The sequence below is a fragment of the Drosophila kikkawai genome, chromosome 2L, assembly GCF_030179895.1.
Source record: "Drosophila kikkawai strain 14028-0561.14 chromosome 2L, DkikHiC1v2, whole genome shotgun sequence".
NCBI classification, from domain to species: Eukaryota; Metazoa; Arthropoda; class Insecta; order Diptera; family Drosophilidae; genus Drosophila; species Drosophila kikkawai.
Genome location: NC_091728.1, coordinates 32118941 through 32138042, shown reverse-complemented (window position 1 = coordinate 32138042; position 19102 = coordinate 32118941). Strand labels below are relative to the sequence as shown.

Sequence of the window (19102 nt, the reverse complement as noted above, 5' to 3'; positions counted from 1 at the left end):
TAAGTTCAAATATATTATTGCTGCCGGTCATACAGTTAGGTTTTGCGAAGCTCAATTCGTCTTAATCTCTCTGTATGATTTGTCTAAATCCTAAGTCCGATTGATCCGACACTACGGCAGCATAATAAGTTCCAATTCCAAATCCAAATTTCATTTTCTACATTTGTGCCAAAATCCAAAAGTGTGTGTTTAAATAAATAAATAAATGCAATAGCCACAGTGAGAATTTAATTCCAATAGTTCTCAATTCCTCTTCGTTAACTGTGTTCCCGCTAGCATTTATTTACATTTACATACATAGTCAATACAGTCCACTCCACACCACTACAATCGCTGTCAACATTGACCTTTCCCCAATTCGAGAAATTATATCCAAATAATTTCTATACAAAATCTACGGGTTCCAAAATTCATAAAGTGTTTGTTTAAATAAATGCCTAAGCCACAGTAAAACTTTCCAATTTCGAAATATTCTTAATTCCTTCTCGTTTACTGTGTTCCCGCTATCATTTATTTACATTACATATGTACATACTACAATTACAGTCCACTTCACTCCGAAACTTATATTTACAAATTTACAACAATAACTGTCCGCAGCTACTAAAATTACAAATTTATTTAATTCATACATATATTTGTTGTTTTTTTACTCCCTCGCTCTATCCTGAGCTGCAATACGTATTTACATACATACTTAATCGTCTGCATACGACGCTCCGATATTTGGCAATTTTTTCCGCCTCTCCTTATCCCTGCTATTTTGCACTTGCATACGGCAAGTGCACAAATATACACACACACGTATTGGTTCCGAAATACAGCACCGGTCAATCAAATAAGACCAGACAAATAAAATAATTTTAAATTATTTTATATTAAAATTCCAACTAACCGATTAAGTTAGAAATCCAAGTGTGCTTCCATTTACGCATTAGTGTGACCGTATTTTCGTAATTCCGTATTTAATTCAAATATTCTCGATTTAAATTCCGTACGAGAAAAATACAATTTTCCACAAATAATTATATATAATAATTATTTCAAAAATAATTATTACGAGTCCGATTGGTTCCTAAAATCCCAATCAAACTTCGACCCATAAATTTTAATATATTTTTACACTACATTTTTGTAAAAAAAAATATCCAAAATGACTTCAACTATTTTGAACAAATTTACTTTGATTTCTGACCGTCTGAGGCACTTCGACTCTAATGTCTGCAATCCAGCAGTACCCACTCCATCCAAATACACATGCCAAATTCATCTCGACCAAGTCCGAGCGCTATGGGATAAGGTCGAGACAGAGTACGAAGCTTGTTCAGAGCTAATTTCAGTTGGCTTCGAGGGCGCTGCAGACACCTTGCCTACCCTCAAGGCAAAATACGACGACACCTATTCCATTTATGAACGGTGTGCCGCCAAGTTCATGGAACAGATCGATACGATCTCTGCTAAAGCAGCTCCAGTCCAACCTCCTGCGCCCCAAAATTCCTTTCCATCTGGCTGTCGGCTTCCTCCGTGCCAAACGGAAGTTTTCTCGGGCGATTATCTTCGCTGGCCGACTTTCCGGGACCTTTTCACAGCGGTCTATATCGACAATCCTACGCTGACCCCTGTAGAAAAGTTGTTCTATTTAAATGCCAAGACGAGTGGTGAAGCTCATTCCATAGTTTCAAATTCGCCACTGACCAACGACGGTTTCCGCTCAGCATGGAAAAACCTATCTGAGCGTTTCGAAAATAAACGCGCGTTGGTAAACAGCCAACTGAAGAAATTGTTGAACATTCAGTCCATTGAACGTGAGTCCTCGGCAGCCTTGAAGGAGCTGCAGAATACAATTCAAAATTGCCTCACATCCTTAGCTCTGTCCGGCCTTCCTGCGGATAATTGGGACTGCCTCCTGGTTTATTTGTGCTCCACGAAGCTTCCAAAGCTGACGCTCTCATTATGGGAGCAGTCCTTACCAAATAAAACCGAAATTCCGACGTGGCTGGAATTAGATTCTTTCCTTACTGAGCGTCATAGAACTCTGGAATCTATAAATTCTATTCAACCTCCTACGATACGCCTCAGTCCGTCCAACCCGACAAAATCCATCGTGGCACCGCGAGTACTACAATCCTTTAGTACGCGGATTGTTCACTTATCCAAAAGATGCGATTTGTGTTCTGCAGAGAACCATCCAGTGCGTAAATGTCCACGCTTCCTCCAGATGACGATAGAAAATCGAACTTCGTACATTGAGAAAAAGCAGTTGTGCTTAAATTGCTTTGCAAGCGGTCATCCATTCCGTAATTGCACAAGCGCCCACAGCTGTCTTACTTGTCACGGTCGGCATCACACATTGTTGCATCCAAGCAACACTTCATCCAGTGTTCCGAATCCTCGTGATGACCACAAATTCCTGCACCCATCCAAAGGATTTCCTCGTTCTCCACACGAGTGACCACTTCTGCCGATTCCAATTACTGGGTTCCGTACGACGACAGCAAGAGCAGACGTTCCCGTGGTATTTTATCCTACCAATGCCGAGTCTGCCAAGGGAACCATCCTCTTCGGAAGTGCCACCGTTTTCTCCGGCTTGATGCGAAGAAACGGCTCCAGGCAGTCATCGAAAAGAAGTACTGCGTCAACTGCCTGGCCCACCACCATTCCGGGGGATCGTGTCGTAGTAAAGACCGATGCCAGTCGTGAGGACAGGATCACCACACTCTTCTCCATACCAACGAGTGCTCAGTGTTATCCTACGCTATCCAGAGCTAATCCTTGCCGTTACTTTTGCTGCGTATCCTCGCAAGGGGGGGGGGGGAATGTTCAGGCCAGAAAGGCGTTTAATTTCGGGAGGCAGTGTGATCCCGTACGCTCTCCTTTTCTCTCCCTCTTCCTCCGGACTTCCAGTCCTAGAGCTTCCAATCCGCTCTCCCTAGCATTAGTTTCCTTTGTATATTTAGTACCAATTTACTTCTTACTCAATAAACATCCCGACGCACGTCGCGTAAAACCCCGACAAGTCCTACGTGTTATTATTTATCGAGTGCATTTCAGAGTTAGAGCCACCCCCCTCCATCAGCCATTAATAATTATAATTTTATATTTACTTCATCGCTCAAAGAATAATAATTATTATTTTGAGCGAAAAAAGTTCGATCAACAAATTATGATAATTTTTTCGTTAAGAATTTCGCTCAATGTGTAATAACTTCTTTCTGAGAGGTTTCGTCGAAAATTTTTAAAATGCTTCTATGAATCGAAAGTGAATGATTATTTTGTTTAAGGGGGGGGTAAGGTTAATTCGGTGCAAAAATAGCCACTTTTCAAAATATTATTGTGGCGGAACGGCTAAAGTTAGCTTAATGAATTAAATACCATATAATAACACAACATTTGAATAATTTTTGAAAAATTTTGTATTGAAAAATATTTCGAAGTAGAGAAGTTATAGGGAATCTCCCGAGTCGCCTCCAAAAAAAGTTGTTTTGCGGTGTACATCCTAACAGTCCACAGGATCATCCGATCTAAAAAAATTATACCTCATTCGTTAAAGGATAAGTGTCCCGAGGTAATCAGGAAGCGTTTTTTTTTTTTTTAGTTTTTTTGTGATTTTTTAGGAAATTTGAAAGTCAAAAAACCGATTTTTGACTAAAAAAAAAACCTTATTTCTTAATTTAAAAATATATAAAAATTAAAATTTAAAAAAAGGCCGACGTGAATACCTGAGGAATTAGTTAAAGAATGTGTGTGCCAAATTTCAAATCGATCGGTCCAGTAGTTTTTCTGTAATCGTGTACACCGATTTGAAAAATTGAATTTTTCAGGAGAGCGCTTTAAACTTTGTGATTCCCATGCATTGAACACCAACCGACCTTCGTTCAACTCCGCATAACTTCCTCAATTTTACTCTGATCGATGTAAAACTTGGACACAATATTCTTAAGATGTTGAACTTTAAAAATAAAAAATAAAAAAAAATTTACGAAAAAAAAAAATTAAATACCTTACCCCCCCCTTAAAGAAAACATTGATAATCATTATTTACGGTCCCTGCTTTAAATAATGTTTGCTAAAGAGTCTACTGAGTTGGAAAGAGCCGAAATAGAGATCATACAGGCGCAAATTTGTCGAATTGTGCCTACGAGATTGAGCAGGTTTCAAGTTAACCATAAATTAGAGCTGACAATGATTGACGGAAAAGTGTTTAGCGTAATTGCTGAATCATCTTCACAAACGTGTGACATTTGTAAGGCTGGCTACGCCTAAAGTAATGAATGAACTAGATGCCATTAAAAATTTGTCAATGCACAATTATTTACTTAAATTCGGGCTGTCTACAAATTGTATATGTTTATTTTTGTGGTTTTTGGTTTTGTAGTTTTTTTTATACCCTTGCAGGGTATTATAATTTCAGTCAGAAGTTTGCAACGCAGTGAAGGAGACGTTTCCGACCCTATAAAGTATATATATTCTTGATCAGCATCAACAGCCGAGTCGATCTAGCCATGTCCGTCTGTCCGTCTGTCCGTCTGTCCACCTGTCCGTTTCTACGCAAACTAGTCCCTCAGTTTTAAAGCTATCTGAATGAAACTTTGCATATAGTCTTCTATATGCTCTCACTGCTATATATGTCGGAACGGGCCGGATCGGACGACTATATCATATAGCTGCCATACAAATGTCCGATAAATTTTTAGAAAAAAAATTATAACTTTGCTGTTTTTCAATATTTTTGCACAATTTTTTAGATATGGCCATTTTATATTATTTCTGAATTTTGGTAAAAATTTTATGAAAATCGAACGACTATATGATATAGCTGCCATAGGAACGATCGGGAAATTAATAGGAAAAAAATTATAGCTTCGTTGTTTTTCAACGTATTTGTATCTACTCTGAGATATAGGCTTTTTTTAGTGTTCTAGAATTTTGGTATAAATTTCATAAAAATCGGACAACTATATCATATAGCTGCCATATAAACCGATCGGTAGATGTATACAAAATGTAAAGCTGGGAACGCAAAACTGTAACTGTCAAACTGTAAACATAATAAGTATAGATAAAATGTAATGAAATAATATCTGCAAGGGTATACAAACTTCGGCGTGCCGAAGTTAGCTTCCTTTCTTGTTTTTTTTTAAATAATAACGATCGATGATGTTGTTTTAGTTCATATCAGTTTAATTTATGTTTATTATTATAATTAATTTGGTAGTCGACTCAACTGTTCAGCTGCACATCATCTTAGGAACTAAACTTTAACTTCTACTGTGTGTAACGGAACTGCATCTCCTGGGCAACGCCGGGCTAGCTCAGTGGATGCCCAGGGCGGGTTCGACCCGATGCCCACAGTTCGCACAATTCCGATACCGATGATATCAGACGTCTCAAACTCACGTCACTACATTTAAAAAAAAGTAAACAAAGATATGGACGACAATTTGGGCTAATTGGTGGCTTAGATGTGGATGCCACGAAGCTCCCGCCCAACCTGTGGTGCCTCCGGTGTGTCTAGGGGCACCACCCATTCTCCGGCGGACCGGAGTCTATTCCAGGCGGTCTGGCGACCGACTCATCTCCCCCAGGTAATCACGCTTATTTAGAATTCATGGCGCTTTAATTCGTTATAATGTTTCGCCGTTTCAGATTTGCTCATGCTAACATTGGCAGAGTACGTATTAGTCATAAATCCCTGACGTGATCGTGACCCTAGGCAGGGATGCGCTCGCGCCAAGGCTGGCTCTATGGGCGGCAGAACATGCGGCCTGGATCGGGGCGGAAATATATGGCCCTTTAGGCGGCAGAAATTCAGCCGACCACCTAGGTTAGGACCGGTCGACTGGAACGGACTCACCGCTGTCCTCCAGATGGCTTCCGATCTCGCCTGATGGATCTCGTCTGATGTCGGTGGTGCTGGCGGCCGCTGATATGCCCGATGACGCGCAGGTGCCTTGGTGAGTGAGGGCTCAAGTGTGATGGAGGGCTCAAGTCCCCAATCCTGTCAGCGGCTTGGAGGCGAAAGCACCACTCACACAAAAAACATTAAAAAACCCGTGGCCTGTGATATTGTTCACAGCCACGCTGCAAGGAAAAACTCTTATTTATTTCCCAAATTTTGGTTTCTTTTTTCCCACTTTACTCACGTTATTTTTTCTAAATCTTTTTTCCCAATCACTCGATTCCCAATGCTAACGCGCCGCTGCCGTCCCGCTAATCTCTCCCTCTTCCAGCCTCCTGCCTCCCTATATATGCTCCGTAGCCCGAGTTCCAATTTTCGGCTTACCGTAATCTTGGGCGCTCAGTGCAACGGCCTAGTGGAAAGGGTAAAAACCCTTTCTCTTCTATTTCTTTCTCGGTTCGCTCATCTACCCTTGCCTCCCCCTGTTCCTACCGATCCTACCTCTATCGATATATCGATAGTCCTCAAAAAAAAGTGTCAAATCAGCGTTTATCAGTAGCTTGATATTCAGTTGCTATGCCAGAGATAAGCAGTGGCTTTGCTCAAACAAATGAGACCAAAAAGAAACTATGAGAAAAAACTACACTGGGAAATATTATAGATACATTACTTATATAGTTGGATTTGTTGCTTTGAATGTATGCTACACATTAGTTACCGGCTACCGATTAAAAAGTGGCAGGTGAGGGGCTCAGATAAAACCATAGTTAATCAACGAAAAGCAGCCATTCAAGAAAGATTTCGGGTTGAAATGGGATTATTGGTTGATATTCCAATATAAGGTTCTGGCAACACTAACAGTGGAAATACTAAAAAGGTTATCATTAATTTTGCGCTGTATGGCTTCGGGATATACCATTGGCATTCAAAAATTTCGCGACTATGCATTTGAAACTGCACGCATTTTTGTTGAACAATACCCGTGGTTTTACATGCCATCCTCAGTGCACAAGATTTTGATTCAAGGAGCGGATATTATCAAGAATGTACCACTTCCAATCGGAATGATGTCGGAAGAAGCCTTGGAAGCCCGAAACAAAGACTTAAGCAATTTTCGCTTGAACCATACTTAGAAAAACTCTCGGTCTAACACAATGAAGGATCCTTTGCACTTATTTTTGGTATCGTCGGATCCAGTAATATCAAGTTTAAGCAAAAATGCGGCCAATAGTCCGAGCAAAATATTTCCTTTTGAAATTGAAGGTTAAAATCTACTTGTAGAGTACAATATACAAGTAGAAAATTCCGATTCAGACTCGGAAAATTTAAATTTATTTGTTTGTTGTTTTTTTTTTGAAATAACATCTTTAAAAACAAAATAACAATTCAAACAATTCAAACAAAAAAAATTGTACTTTTTTTTTTTAAATTTAAATATAAAAAATTAAATTATATTAAAGGTGTGAAGTTTTATTTCTTTTTAGGTAAACATTTCATAAAAAATTTAAACTTGGTAAATTTTTAGTTACTTATTATAAAACTCCATTTCTGCAGATAGAACAGCCAAATCGGCCACTGTACGTCAGGTGAATTGTTTGGGAATTCACTTCAAAATTTTAAAATAATGAGTTTTGATACTATCTGATTCGTCTTAAAGTACTAGTTGCCGTTTTGACCTTTACACTTCGAATATGCCCATCCTTCGCAGCATACACTTCTATAACTCGATCTCCTTTCCATTGTTCTCGCGGTAGGGACTCATCCAAAATAACAAGTTTAATCTATTTTTATTGGCTTTTGCTTATCGTGCGACTTAGGACGAAAACAATGGAGAATTGCACAATGTATTAAGGATCGTTTGTTGAAACGCTGGATAACGGAATATTTACCTCAACTGATTTGGGTGCATGTCATAACGCCCAGTGTCATAACGCCCGCGGGCGTTCTGTCGCTTTTAGAAGTGTCATATTGCCCGCACCGAAAATGTCACAGCGCCCGTGGGCCTTATGACATTTTCTACCTATGTCATAACGCCCTCAATTTCTTAAAACTTGCAAAAGTTTATCAAGAATCAATGAAAGTACCGTTTTGTAACGACCCTCTTTTGGGGTGCTCGGCCTAGCTCGCCGGAGTCGGGGTTCGTACAGAAAATTTGTAGTGTCCGAGCCCCTCGTGTCCCAATACTCAGTAAATAGGCAAGAGGAGAGAGGTAATTTTAATGCAATCTTTATTGATCAAGCTATAGTGAAACCTGTGGGAAGAATACAATGTGGTTGCTGCTGTGGTGATGTCTCGTTGATACCCTGGTTGCGGGTAGATCCGTGTCTCTGTCTTCGATGGTGATCAGCTGGCTGGCTGATGATGATACCCGGTGGTGGGTGATGCGATACTGCGACTAGGGTCCAGTGGGTCGGCTTGTGAGTACCCTGTTCGGGCGATGCGACTGTATCGTAGTCGGCTTGTGGATACCCTGTTCGGGCGATGCGACTATCTCGGAGTCGGCTTGTGGATACCCTGTTCGGGCGATGCGACTATCTCGGAGTCGGCTTGTGGATACCCTGTTCGGGCGATGCGACTATCTCGGAGTCGGCTTGAGGATACCCTGTTCGGGCGATGCGACTATCTCGGAGTCGGCCTGAGGATACCCTGTTCGGGTGATGCGACTAGCTTGGAGTCGGCTTGTGGATACCCTGTTCGGGCGATGCGACTAGCTCCGAGTCGGCTTGTGGATACCCTGTTCGGGCGATGCGACTATCTCGGAGTCGGCTTGTGGATACCCTGTTCGGGCGATGCGACTATCTCGGAGTCGGCTTGTGGATACCCTGTTCGGGCGATGCGACTATCTCGGAGTCGGCTTGAGGATACCCTGTTCGGGTGATGCGACTAGCTTGGAGTCGGCTTGTGGATACCCTGTTCGGGCGATGCGACTAGCTCGGAGTCGGCTTGTGGATACCCTGTTCGGGCGATGCGACTATCTCGGAGTCGGCTTGAGGATACCCTGTTCGGGCGATGCGACTATCTCGGAGTCGGCTTGAGGATACCCTGTTCGGGTGATGTGATTAGGGTGCGTGATTGGTGCGGTTGGCCGCTGTCGTGGTCACGATAGGTGGGTTCGGGTGACGTCACTCGCGATGAGCGATCGTCGTGCCTAAGCTCGCACCGTCCCTAACGCCTTCCTGCTATCAAGATCCGCCGGCACGGGCCAGATCTTCTTCCCTCCTATGCTTGCTGGGCGAATGTGGTGAACCTCATTCGACACCCTCCCCTATTCCTGATCCGCCATCCAAGGGCCAGATCAAAACCCCAAGTCTATACTACCTGTACGGCGTGGTCATACGGACCGCACTCGATACCCTGTTTCCGCGAGATCTGCCACGCAAGGGCCCGACCTTGTCCCACACCTGACTATCTGCGCGCAGTCCACCAACTAGGGCCAAACCCCGCTCCTCCCAGCTACTTCGTTAGATCCGCCTGCAGGGGGCCAGATCTAGACCTAACGCTAGAAAATATTGTCTATAACTAATTTTTTTTTCATCTCGGATTGTACTTTTAACTATCTCCAAAGTTTCACGACGATTGCTTGACTACTTCTTATAAAAAAAAATTCACGAAAAATTGCCAAATTTTGACCTCTTACATGTATATCCCACCTTAATCGGTGACATTACGCAGAAAAAATGTATCTGAACGTAAAAAGATATAAAAAATTATAAATATATAAGCAATTAAGTGTTGGTACAAAAAACTAAAATAAATGCTTGGGGATATCTATAATAAATTAAAATTCGTATAACGAAAAAAATGAATGGAAGCTAATTTCCACACGCCGATGTTTGTATACTCTTGCAATTTGCAATTGATTTATTAAGAATAGATAAATTCTGGTAATATTAATTAAAAAATTAATTTGGTTTCGATAAAATTTAATGAAAACAATTATAAATTTATAAACTTTAAAATATTTATATTTTATATTTTTTAAATACCTAATATAATAGAAATTATTAATATATATGCTGAAAGAAACACGAAGTAATATACAGTAATATACAGTTTTATTATATTTTTACAGTTTTAAAATCTCAGCTTATATTTTTTTCAATTAATTTCCTAAGGCAGCTATGTATATAACATAGTCGTTCGAATTTCGTTAAATTATAACCGAATTTCTAAAATAATACATTTTGTTGAAAACAGCAAAGTTAAAATATTTTTCTAAAAATGTTCCGATCTTTTCTATGGCAACTATATGACTTATATAACAGTGAAATTAGTTAGAAGACTATCTACAAAGGTTTATTTAGATAGCTTCAAAACTGAGAGTCTAATTTCTGTAGAAGCAGACAGACGGACGGATGGACAGACGGACTTGGCTAGATCGACTCGGCTGTTGATGCTGATCAAGAATATATATACTTTACAGGTTTGGAAATGTTTTCTTTACTGTGTTGCAAACTTCTGACTAAAGTTATAATACCCCGCAAAAATGTTGATTTTTCTAATATACATAAGTAACGTGTAATAATTATATACCTTGATAGAGCCAATCGGGAACTCCATTATAAATTTTATTTTCTTCCCCCGTTGTAGTTATGCGAATATCTTCTTCTATTAAAGGGGATCGACGAATAAAAATATCATTGTCAACCACATATACTAATGCGGTCGTATTGCCAAGCCAAGCTGCATATTGAAGTCTTGTTCTTTGTACCTTTAACGAGTCCTTCAATTTAACTGGCATGTGGTGATCATTTTCAACATCGTATATTGTATAAAATGCTGTGAATGATTTTTGAAAATTCTGTAAGTAGATTTAGAATTTAAAATAGCAAATTATAAAAATATCAATAATAGCATACCTTTTTTACATTATGCTTAAGTAAAACATATTTAAGATCGTAAGAGCATAAATATCCTCGCACATTTAATTGGCGAAGAGTGTGGTTAGTTACTAAAACTTTTATTAGGTTAGTAGTAGAATCCAAAATAGCTAGACCGCCATCATCTGATTGAAATACATATTTTTGAGTAGTTACCCATGATGACTCCAATCTTCTCGGCACCAAGTCTCCTTGTAAATATTCATCCAAAATCATTCTACGTCCCGACCAATATAAAAGCTCATCAACATATCTAAAAATAAAAAATCGTTATTGTATACATCAAGCGTAAAATCGCTTCTTATTTTCATGTAATTTGATTGAATTCAATTTATTTTTGGGATCTAGCCAAAAATCACAGACTTTCTGTCATTATTATCTATTATTTCCAATACTACTCCGATTATAATAATTGCATTCAAGCAAAGCTTTTAATTCTGATAACTTTGTATTTACCCCAATAAATATATAGCAGTAATTATACCAGCTATTACGAAACTAATTACAATTAATGAGAAGATTATACTTCGCCAATTGTGGCCTTCATCCAGTTCTAGATCATGATCTTTTTGTTTTGCATCTTGCACTTGTAAAGTTTCATCCGGTGGTAGTCTCCAAGAACCACCTCCTCCTCCAACACGATCTGAAGTCACATTAGCATGCATTATTTAGCGAGCGCTGATCATAGAACCAATGTGTCTGACGATTAAGATGAGTGGACATGGACAGCTTCTGAAAGATACATAGTATTGTACTTTAATCAAAAATAATTAAAACAAGCAAGAAATTCCACTCTTCGATAGGATTTAAAAATATAACAAGAAAGGAAGCTAACTTCGGCACGCCGAAGTTTGTATACCCTTGCAGATTGGTTTCGATGTTTATATTATAGATTTAAATGCTGAAAACACTCACAAAACAGAGTTTCATTAAATTTTACCTATACTTATTATGTTTAAAGTTTGACAGTTACAGTTTTACATTTTCTCTACATCTACCGATCGGTTTATATGGCAGCTATATGATATAGTTGTCCGATTTTTATGAAATTTATACCATAATTCTAGAATAATAAAAAAAGCTTATATCTCAGAGTAGATAAACATACGTTGAAAAACAACGAAACTATAATTTTTTTTCCTATTTATTTCTCGACCGTCCCTATGGCAGCTATATCATATAGTCGTCCGATTTTGATAAAATTTATAACAAAATTCTAAAATAATATAGAATGGCCATATCTAAAAAATGGTGCAAAAATGTTGAAAAACAGCAAAGTTATAATTTTTTTTCTACAAATATATCGAACATTTGTATGGCAGCTATATGATATAGTCGTCCGATCCGGCCCGTTCCGACATATATAGCAGTGAGAGCATATAGAAGACTATATGCAAAGTTTCATTCAGATAGCTTTAAAACTGAGGGACTAGTTTGCGTAGAAACAGACAGACAGACAGACGGACAGACAGACAGACGGACAGACGGACAGACAGACAGACGGACAGACGGACAGACGGACATGGCTAGATCGACTCGGCTGTTGATGCTGATCAAGAATATATATACTTTATAGGGTCGAAAACGTCTCCTTCACTGCGTTGCAAACTTCTGACTGAAATTATAATACCCTGCAAGGGTATAACAAGAAAGACAAATAACTTCGGTAATCTGAATTTTATAACTTAAATTACTTTACTTCTACTCTCTTCCATCTCAGTGCATTTATGTGGAACGGTTGGGATTTTACAAATTCAAACTCGTGTTACTACAGAGCTTGCAATAAACAGCATCCGCTTCCAATTACAGCTGATCAATCAGCTGTGGGTCATGAAAACGTAAACAAAGATGGCTGAAGAGGCTAATGTCGGAAATAAATGAATAGTTTATCAATTATTTAGGTTGTTTAACAACAGCAAAACCACAGATTGCGTCAGATTTTATCTGCACTATGTTTCTCGCTATCTTTCAGGCCTGCTCCGGTAATCGAAAACGAAATTTTTTTTCGTTTTCGTTTTTGAAAAAGAAAAATCGGTGCTGCGGTTTTCGAAAACGAACGATTTTTTCAATTTGAAAAACGGAAACCTTTGTCTGCCCGAAATACAAAGTAAATGGTTTTTTTATATGAAACTAGTAAGCCCGGCGAACTCCCTTAAGCCACCTTTGGTAAATTATCCGTTTAATTGAAGTGCTCTTTGGTAAACCACCTTTTTTGTGATGTGTTGAGGTTAATGGAATTATCTAGGGACCAAATAGCGCCTGGGATGTTAAAATCACCAAAACCTACTAACTATGTGGTTCCTATCCGAAAGTCTTTTAGAGACCAACTGAATAGCGGAAAGATTGCAAGACGTTGATGCACTATGTACAGTACATATCAAGTGAAACTTGCGACACCAAGCACGTGCTTGTTCTGTTAGCAATTAGTAAACGCTAAGGAATTAAAAAAAAAAAGGATTGGTTGCTTGCATGCGTACTAGAGGTCTGCATGGCCGCATTCAAGCATAAGCTTCACTGAGTACTTCTGAATGTTGTACTCATTTTTGAGTATAACGCATTCAGCTGATCGAGTTCGCATCTCATTCTGTACTCAATCCTGCGAAATTTTGAGTATTCATAACGCACTGAATTGAGTGAATGCGTGTGCGAAACATAATGAATGAATGAAGGCAGCAAAGAATTCTTAGAATACTCAGAATACAACGACTGCGCAGTCATATTATTATTATAATATATATAAGTACATAAGTAAGATATAATATAAATAAACAAATACAAACACTAAAGAAAAAAGTTTAAATTAATGAAGTCAATTATATTTTTTTTTTTTTTTTTTAGGCTTTGCTTTTATTTATTGAAAATTCTCATTTATGAGACTAACAATAAGTGTATCAAATCTTACAATACTACCTAACTAGCAGTCATGAGACTGGTACAGAGTAAATGGCCCTGAATAATTATGGCTGGGTTGGATGGTCGTTACGTAGTAGGCGGCTTCTTCTGGAAACTCGTATCAAGTCCCTTGCTAAAGGATTTGGATGGGTGGAGAGTTTTTCCTTGTACGACCCTTTTTCTTTTTCTATTTCGTTCTTAACTGCAGGAATGCCGAGATCACTGTGGATGTTTTCGTTGCGAATATACCATGGTGCCCCAGTGATAGTTCTCAGGATTTTTGATTGGGCGCGCTGTATGTTGTCTAGATTGGTACTGCACGCGTTCCCCCAGAGCTGGGAGCCATACGTCCATATTGGCTTTAGTGTGGAGTTGTAGAGCAGGACCTTGTAGTCCAGACACAGGGGCGATCGGGAGTTTATGAGCCAGTGTAGGCTGCTGGCTTTTAGTTTTAGATGAAGTTTCTTGCATTCAATATGTCTTCGCCATGTTAGGCGTCTGTCCAGGTGGACGCCCAGGTACGTTACCACGTTGACTTCGGGGATCAGTGTGCTGTTCAGGTAGAGCGGGGGGCATGTTTGTCTGTTGAGGGTGAACGTTATGTGCTTACACTTTTGTTCATTTATTTTAATACGCCAATCAGATAGCCACTTCTCGACTACCTTGAGGTGGTTGGCGAGCTGGGCTGTTGCACGGACTGGGCATCTGGAACGGCTGAGGATCGCAGTGTCATCAGTGAAAGTGGATAATGTTAGCTGGTCGCTTGTGGGGATATCCGCTGTGTATAGAACAAATAGGGTAGGCCCAAGTGCACTTCCTTGTGGGACTCCAGCTTCGATTGAATAGGTGCCGGATGTTGTTGCGTTGCACCTCACTGCGAAGACTCTGTTGTAGAGATACGACTCAAGTAATTTGTGTGTGTATACCGGCAAGAGTGTTTTTATTTTGTGCATGAGGCCGTTGAGCCAGACGCGGTCGAATGCTTGAGAAACGTCGAGAAATATCGCGCTGCAATATTCTCGATGCTCGAAGGCTGTGCGAATTTCTGATGTTATTCTGTTAACTTGCTCGATAGTTCTATGTTTTTCTCTGAAGCCAAATTGATGAGCTGGGATAATGTTGTGAGCTCCCAGATAAGGGATTATGCGCTTTAGTAGGCATTTTTCAAATAACTTGGACAAGCATGATAGTAGACTTATTGGTCGGTAAGATGACGGAATCGTGTGGTCTTTTCCGGGCTTCGGTATCATTATAATTATAGTTTTTTTCCATTTTGTTGGGTAATAGCCGAGACTTATGATCCCATTGAAGATTTTACAGATGATCTCAATAGCACAATTCGGAAGTTCAATTATCATTTTTTGAGTTATTAGGTCAAAAGGCCCCCGGCTTTTTCGGCTTCAGTTCCCTGATGACCTTCGTTATCTCGTTCGGACGAAATGATGCTGGAGTAGATTCCGTTTCAGTGTGGATTTGCGGTAGATCAAATGGATTTGCAGCAGGGTTCGGCTGGAAAGCGCCCTGGAGATGTGAGGCAAAAGTTTCGGCTCTGTCTTTGTCGCTGCGGGCCCAGCAACCAGATGACTTTCTTATCGGGGTAATGGTTTCAGCCGGTGAGCTTAAATTTGGGTGAGCTCTCCATAAGGGATGCTTTGTGCTGGTTGGCGAGAGTTTTTCAATATATCTTAATTGTGCTTTTTCGGCATCTTGCTTCAGGGCTTAGTTTGCGTGTGGCTTCATTTAGACGTTGCTTTGTGCATGGCGATCTATTGGTTTGCCACGCCCGTCGCAGACGCCTCTTTTCTTGGATAAGCTGTTCAATTTGCTGGTTCGTTTTGAATTTGATTTTTTGCACATCCGTCTGTTGTGGTGTTGAGATTCTGGCTGCAGTCACAAGTACCTCTTCCAGTGCGGAGGTGGAGGAGTCGATGTCGGTTTCAGTATTGAGCTGGGGGGCTAGCTCAATGTGGGAACTCACATACTTTTTGTATTTCATCCAATTGGTTCTGTGCGACGTCAGCCTATAGGGGCGATCCGTAGTTTCTGGGCTTTGAAGGAGGGTTATCAACAGCGGCGAGTGATCTGAAGAAAGGTCTGGAAGGGCCTTGGCGTTTATTAAATTTCGTGGGATGTTTTTTGTCACCGCGAAGTCAATTAGATCGGGTATCTTTCTGGGGTCTGCTGGCCAATATGTGGGGCTACCAGGGGAAACGTAGTCCAGCTTATTTCTCACATTGATGAGAGCGTTGTACAGTTGTCTTCCCTTGGGGGTCACGAGGCGGGATCCCCAATGCGTATGCTTGGCGTTGTAATCTCCTGCAGCTATAAATCGATCTCCAAGTGAGTTGTAAAAATCCATGAATTGACCTTCAGAGATTGTAAAGCGAGGTGGGCAGTAGACAGCAGCAATGCAAAGGTTGCCGTTACCTGACTGCACTTTTATGGTCGTTGCTTGCAGGTAATTTGTTGCAAACCTTTGGTGGAAGTGGTGTTTGATGCGTTCTCTGATAAGGATGCCGGTCCCGCCGTGGGCTTTAACATCTGGATGATCTGTGCGGTGGAAGGTATAACCTCTTATATGAAAGTTGTATCTGCTTGTGAGGTGCGTTTCAACCAGTAGCATGGCGTCGATGTGGTTTTCGTTTAGAAATTGTGTTAGATCAAGTTTATGCCGTGAGACGCCGTTGGCATTCCACGTGGATATACGTAGATTGGACATTGATTATTTTGACTGTTGTGCTACGAGCAGCTGTATCACCATATTCTGATTCTGGACGAGCGTTTGCATGGTCGTTTTCATAAATGACATGAGTTCCATCATGCTTTGTTGCATGGTCACCATCATGGATTCCAGGTTGTTTTGTGGCTGCTCTGGGGCCTGCTGAGCATTTACTGAGTTTGAGGGGAGTGGATTTTGCATACCTGTCCGTAGAGCTTCGGCGTAGGAGATGCCCGTGGGGGCATTTAGCGGACCGAAAGAAGATCTGGCTGCTTTGGCAAAAAATACATCTGGAGTAGTTTTTGAATTAAAATACACATTTTGTGTATTTTGTTGGCGTGTAGCTGTCGCTCTTCGCATGCAACTCTTCAGCTCATTGTAGACCTCACAGCCTCTGTAGTTAGCTGTATGGTTTCCTCCGCAGTTTCCACATTTTTTCGTGTTGGGGTCTTCTTTGTTCGCAGGGCAGTGTGCGGAGTTGTGGAAGTCTCCACAGACTACGCAGACCGACCGAAGGGTGCAGTATGTCCTTGTATGACCATACTCCTGGCAATTTGTGCATTGCACAGGACCGTTGCGTTTGTGAGGTTCTTCCACGGTGATTCTTCGATGCAGTAGGAACTGCAACTTGTAGATCGGGTGAACTTCATTCTTCTTTAGGGCTTTACTGTCTGGCTCAAGTTCAACTTTGAAAAGAGGTTGCGGCTTTTTGTTTTTGTTGATAATGTTGCTAACATTCTTGGCAAAGAAACCCTTGCCTTTCAGGGCTTCTAGTATCTCGGAGGGGGCGACATCTGGTTCAATTCCTTTCAGCACTACTTGCAGTCCCTTGCTGCTTTTTAGTTGGTAGGTGTAAAAGCTCTTTTTTGCTTCCTGCAGCTAATTAGACACAGCTCGAAAGTGTTCTTCTGTTTTGGTTTGAACTTTGGTTTCGCAGATGTTCCCTTTAATAATCGGAACAACATGAATGTTTCCGTCCCCGACCACCGCAACAATTTTGTTGACCAGGGCGTTTGAACTTTTCTCCCTTATATATATAGGTGGGGGCTTTGGCTGTTTTTGAGTCTCCTGCTCCAGCTCTGCTTCATTATTCTCACCAGCTGCTTGCGGAGAAAATTTGTTGGTGTTGTTTGGGTCGTAGCTTTTGGTGACACGGTTGATCTTAGGCTTGTTACCAACCGTGTTATGGGGGCTAAGCTTACGCTTAATTTGGATATAGCGATCCATGCCAGTCTGTATGGCCGGAACCGCTTGTTGCTTATCGGAGCTCACGGTTTTTGTTACCATTGTATTTTACGCTGCGGCCGTTGGCACCGATTTCGCAATATTGGTCGTTGGTTTAGTTGTTGCTGTTGCTTTAGATGCGTTTGCAGAAATTGCAGCTCTGCTTGTTGTTGGTGCGTCTTCCATCGAAGCCGCTGGTGGTGGGGTTTGGCATTGGGAGCTCCAAGATGTAGGAGCTGGAATAAGTAGGGCGGGAGAGCAAGAGCGCGCTCTCGTGCCGTCGGCGGTCAGTAGAGCCGGGTTGGGCTTGGTAGACGTTTTTTCTGCTTCGATATCGCGAGTTGAGAAATAAGAGAAAACACCGTTTCTTTGGTTTACAGAGGTTCTACGCTCATTCTTTTGATCGCCGCTCATTATTTTGAGCTTGTTACGCGTGGCACCATATAAATGAACTTTTCAGCTCAAAAACACGTCCGTATGTCATACGCACTGTAGGGCTTGGCCTAGCTGACAGTACGTAGTTCAGAGTTCCGAATTTACTTTTTCACCATGAAAAAACACTTCGAGAATAAACCCCGCGTAGCGGTCGTCCGTAAGCACGTCTGCACTCGATGAAGGTCGAATGGAAAACGAATGCAAAAAGTCAATTATATGTCATCAAATTATGTTTCCCACTGGAAGCGCACGTAAACGAATACTCATTCTCTGTATTCGGCTCTGTCGGCATTCAATTCGCTCTCCCTATGTGTGAGTGTGTAGTTGTGAGTACAACGACGGCGCACGCATTCACTCAAATTCAGTGGAATTCGCAGCCGAATTCATTCAATTCACTGAGATATGAATGTCTCATATGCCGTTTTGAATTAATTCATGCAGACCTCTAATGCGTACTAAGTAGGTTAAGATTGAAGTTTTTAGTTTTGGGAGGCTATCAAAATTAGATATTATTGTGTACAAATCTTTATAATTTGCACAGAGGATTCTAAAGGGTTCATGCAGTTCAAGGGATGTTCTACAGTGGGGCAAAACTAATGGTAAAAAGGATCTAGTGTTTCTTATTGGTACGTGAAAATTTAGCTGACCGAGCAAGTCAGTACTTTCCACGTCACCACGGATTAAGTTGTATAAGAATGTAATACCTAGCATGGTTCTACGATTAGATAAGGAGGAGGGTAAGTTAATTAGTAAGATTTAATTAGTCTGATTTGCATCCCAGTTTAAACCGCGTAAAGCGAAAAGTAAGAAGTTTTTTTGAACAGATTCTATACGTTTACTATGGACGCCATACTGAGGGCTCCAAACGGAGGATCCATATTCTAAGATAGGAAGAACAAGTGAAGTATATAATTTTTTGTAACATAGGGGTTGTTGCGATGCTGGCGAAGGTTCGCTGCCCGCGCTAGATGCCCAATTTAAAAAGGCGGTAATTTAAATTTGTTTAGCGTTGTATAACACTGAAATTGTTCTGACCAACACTAAATTAGTATT

At 40.7% G+C, this 19102-nt stretch overlaps 1 protein-coding gene across 1 annotated transcript in view; it reads right to left on the bottom strand.

Annotated features, from left to right (window-relative positions):
• The window catches only part of LOC121503218 (inactive dipeptidyl peptidase 10), a 450148-nt gene that overhangs the window by 180858 nt on the left and 250188 nt on the right, over positions 1-19102 (bottom strand). The window contains exons 2-4 of the mRNA XM_070286178.1: positions 11236-11511; positions 10759-11032; positions 10433-10700 (exon numbers count right to left, since the gene is read on the bottom strand). Of these exons, the coding sequence (XP_070142279.1) occupies positions 10433-10700; positions 10759-11032; positions 11236-11444 (751 nt within the window). The 5' untranslated portion in view covers positions 11445-11511. The remainder of the gene's footprint in view (positions 1-10432; positions 10701-10758; positions 11033-11235; positions 11512-19102) is intronic.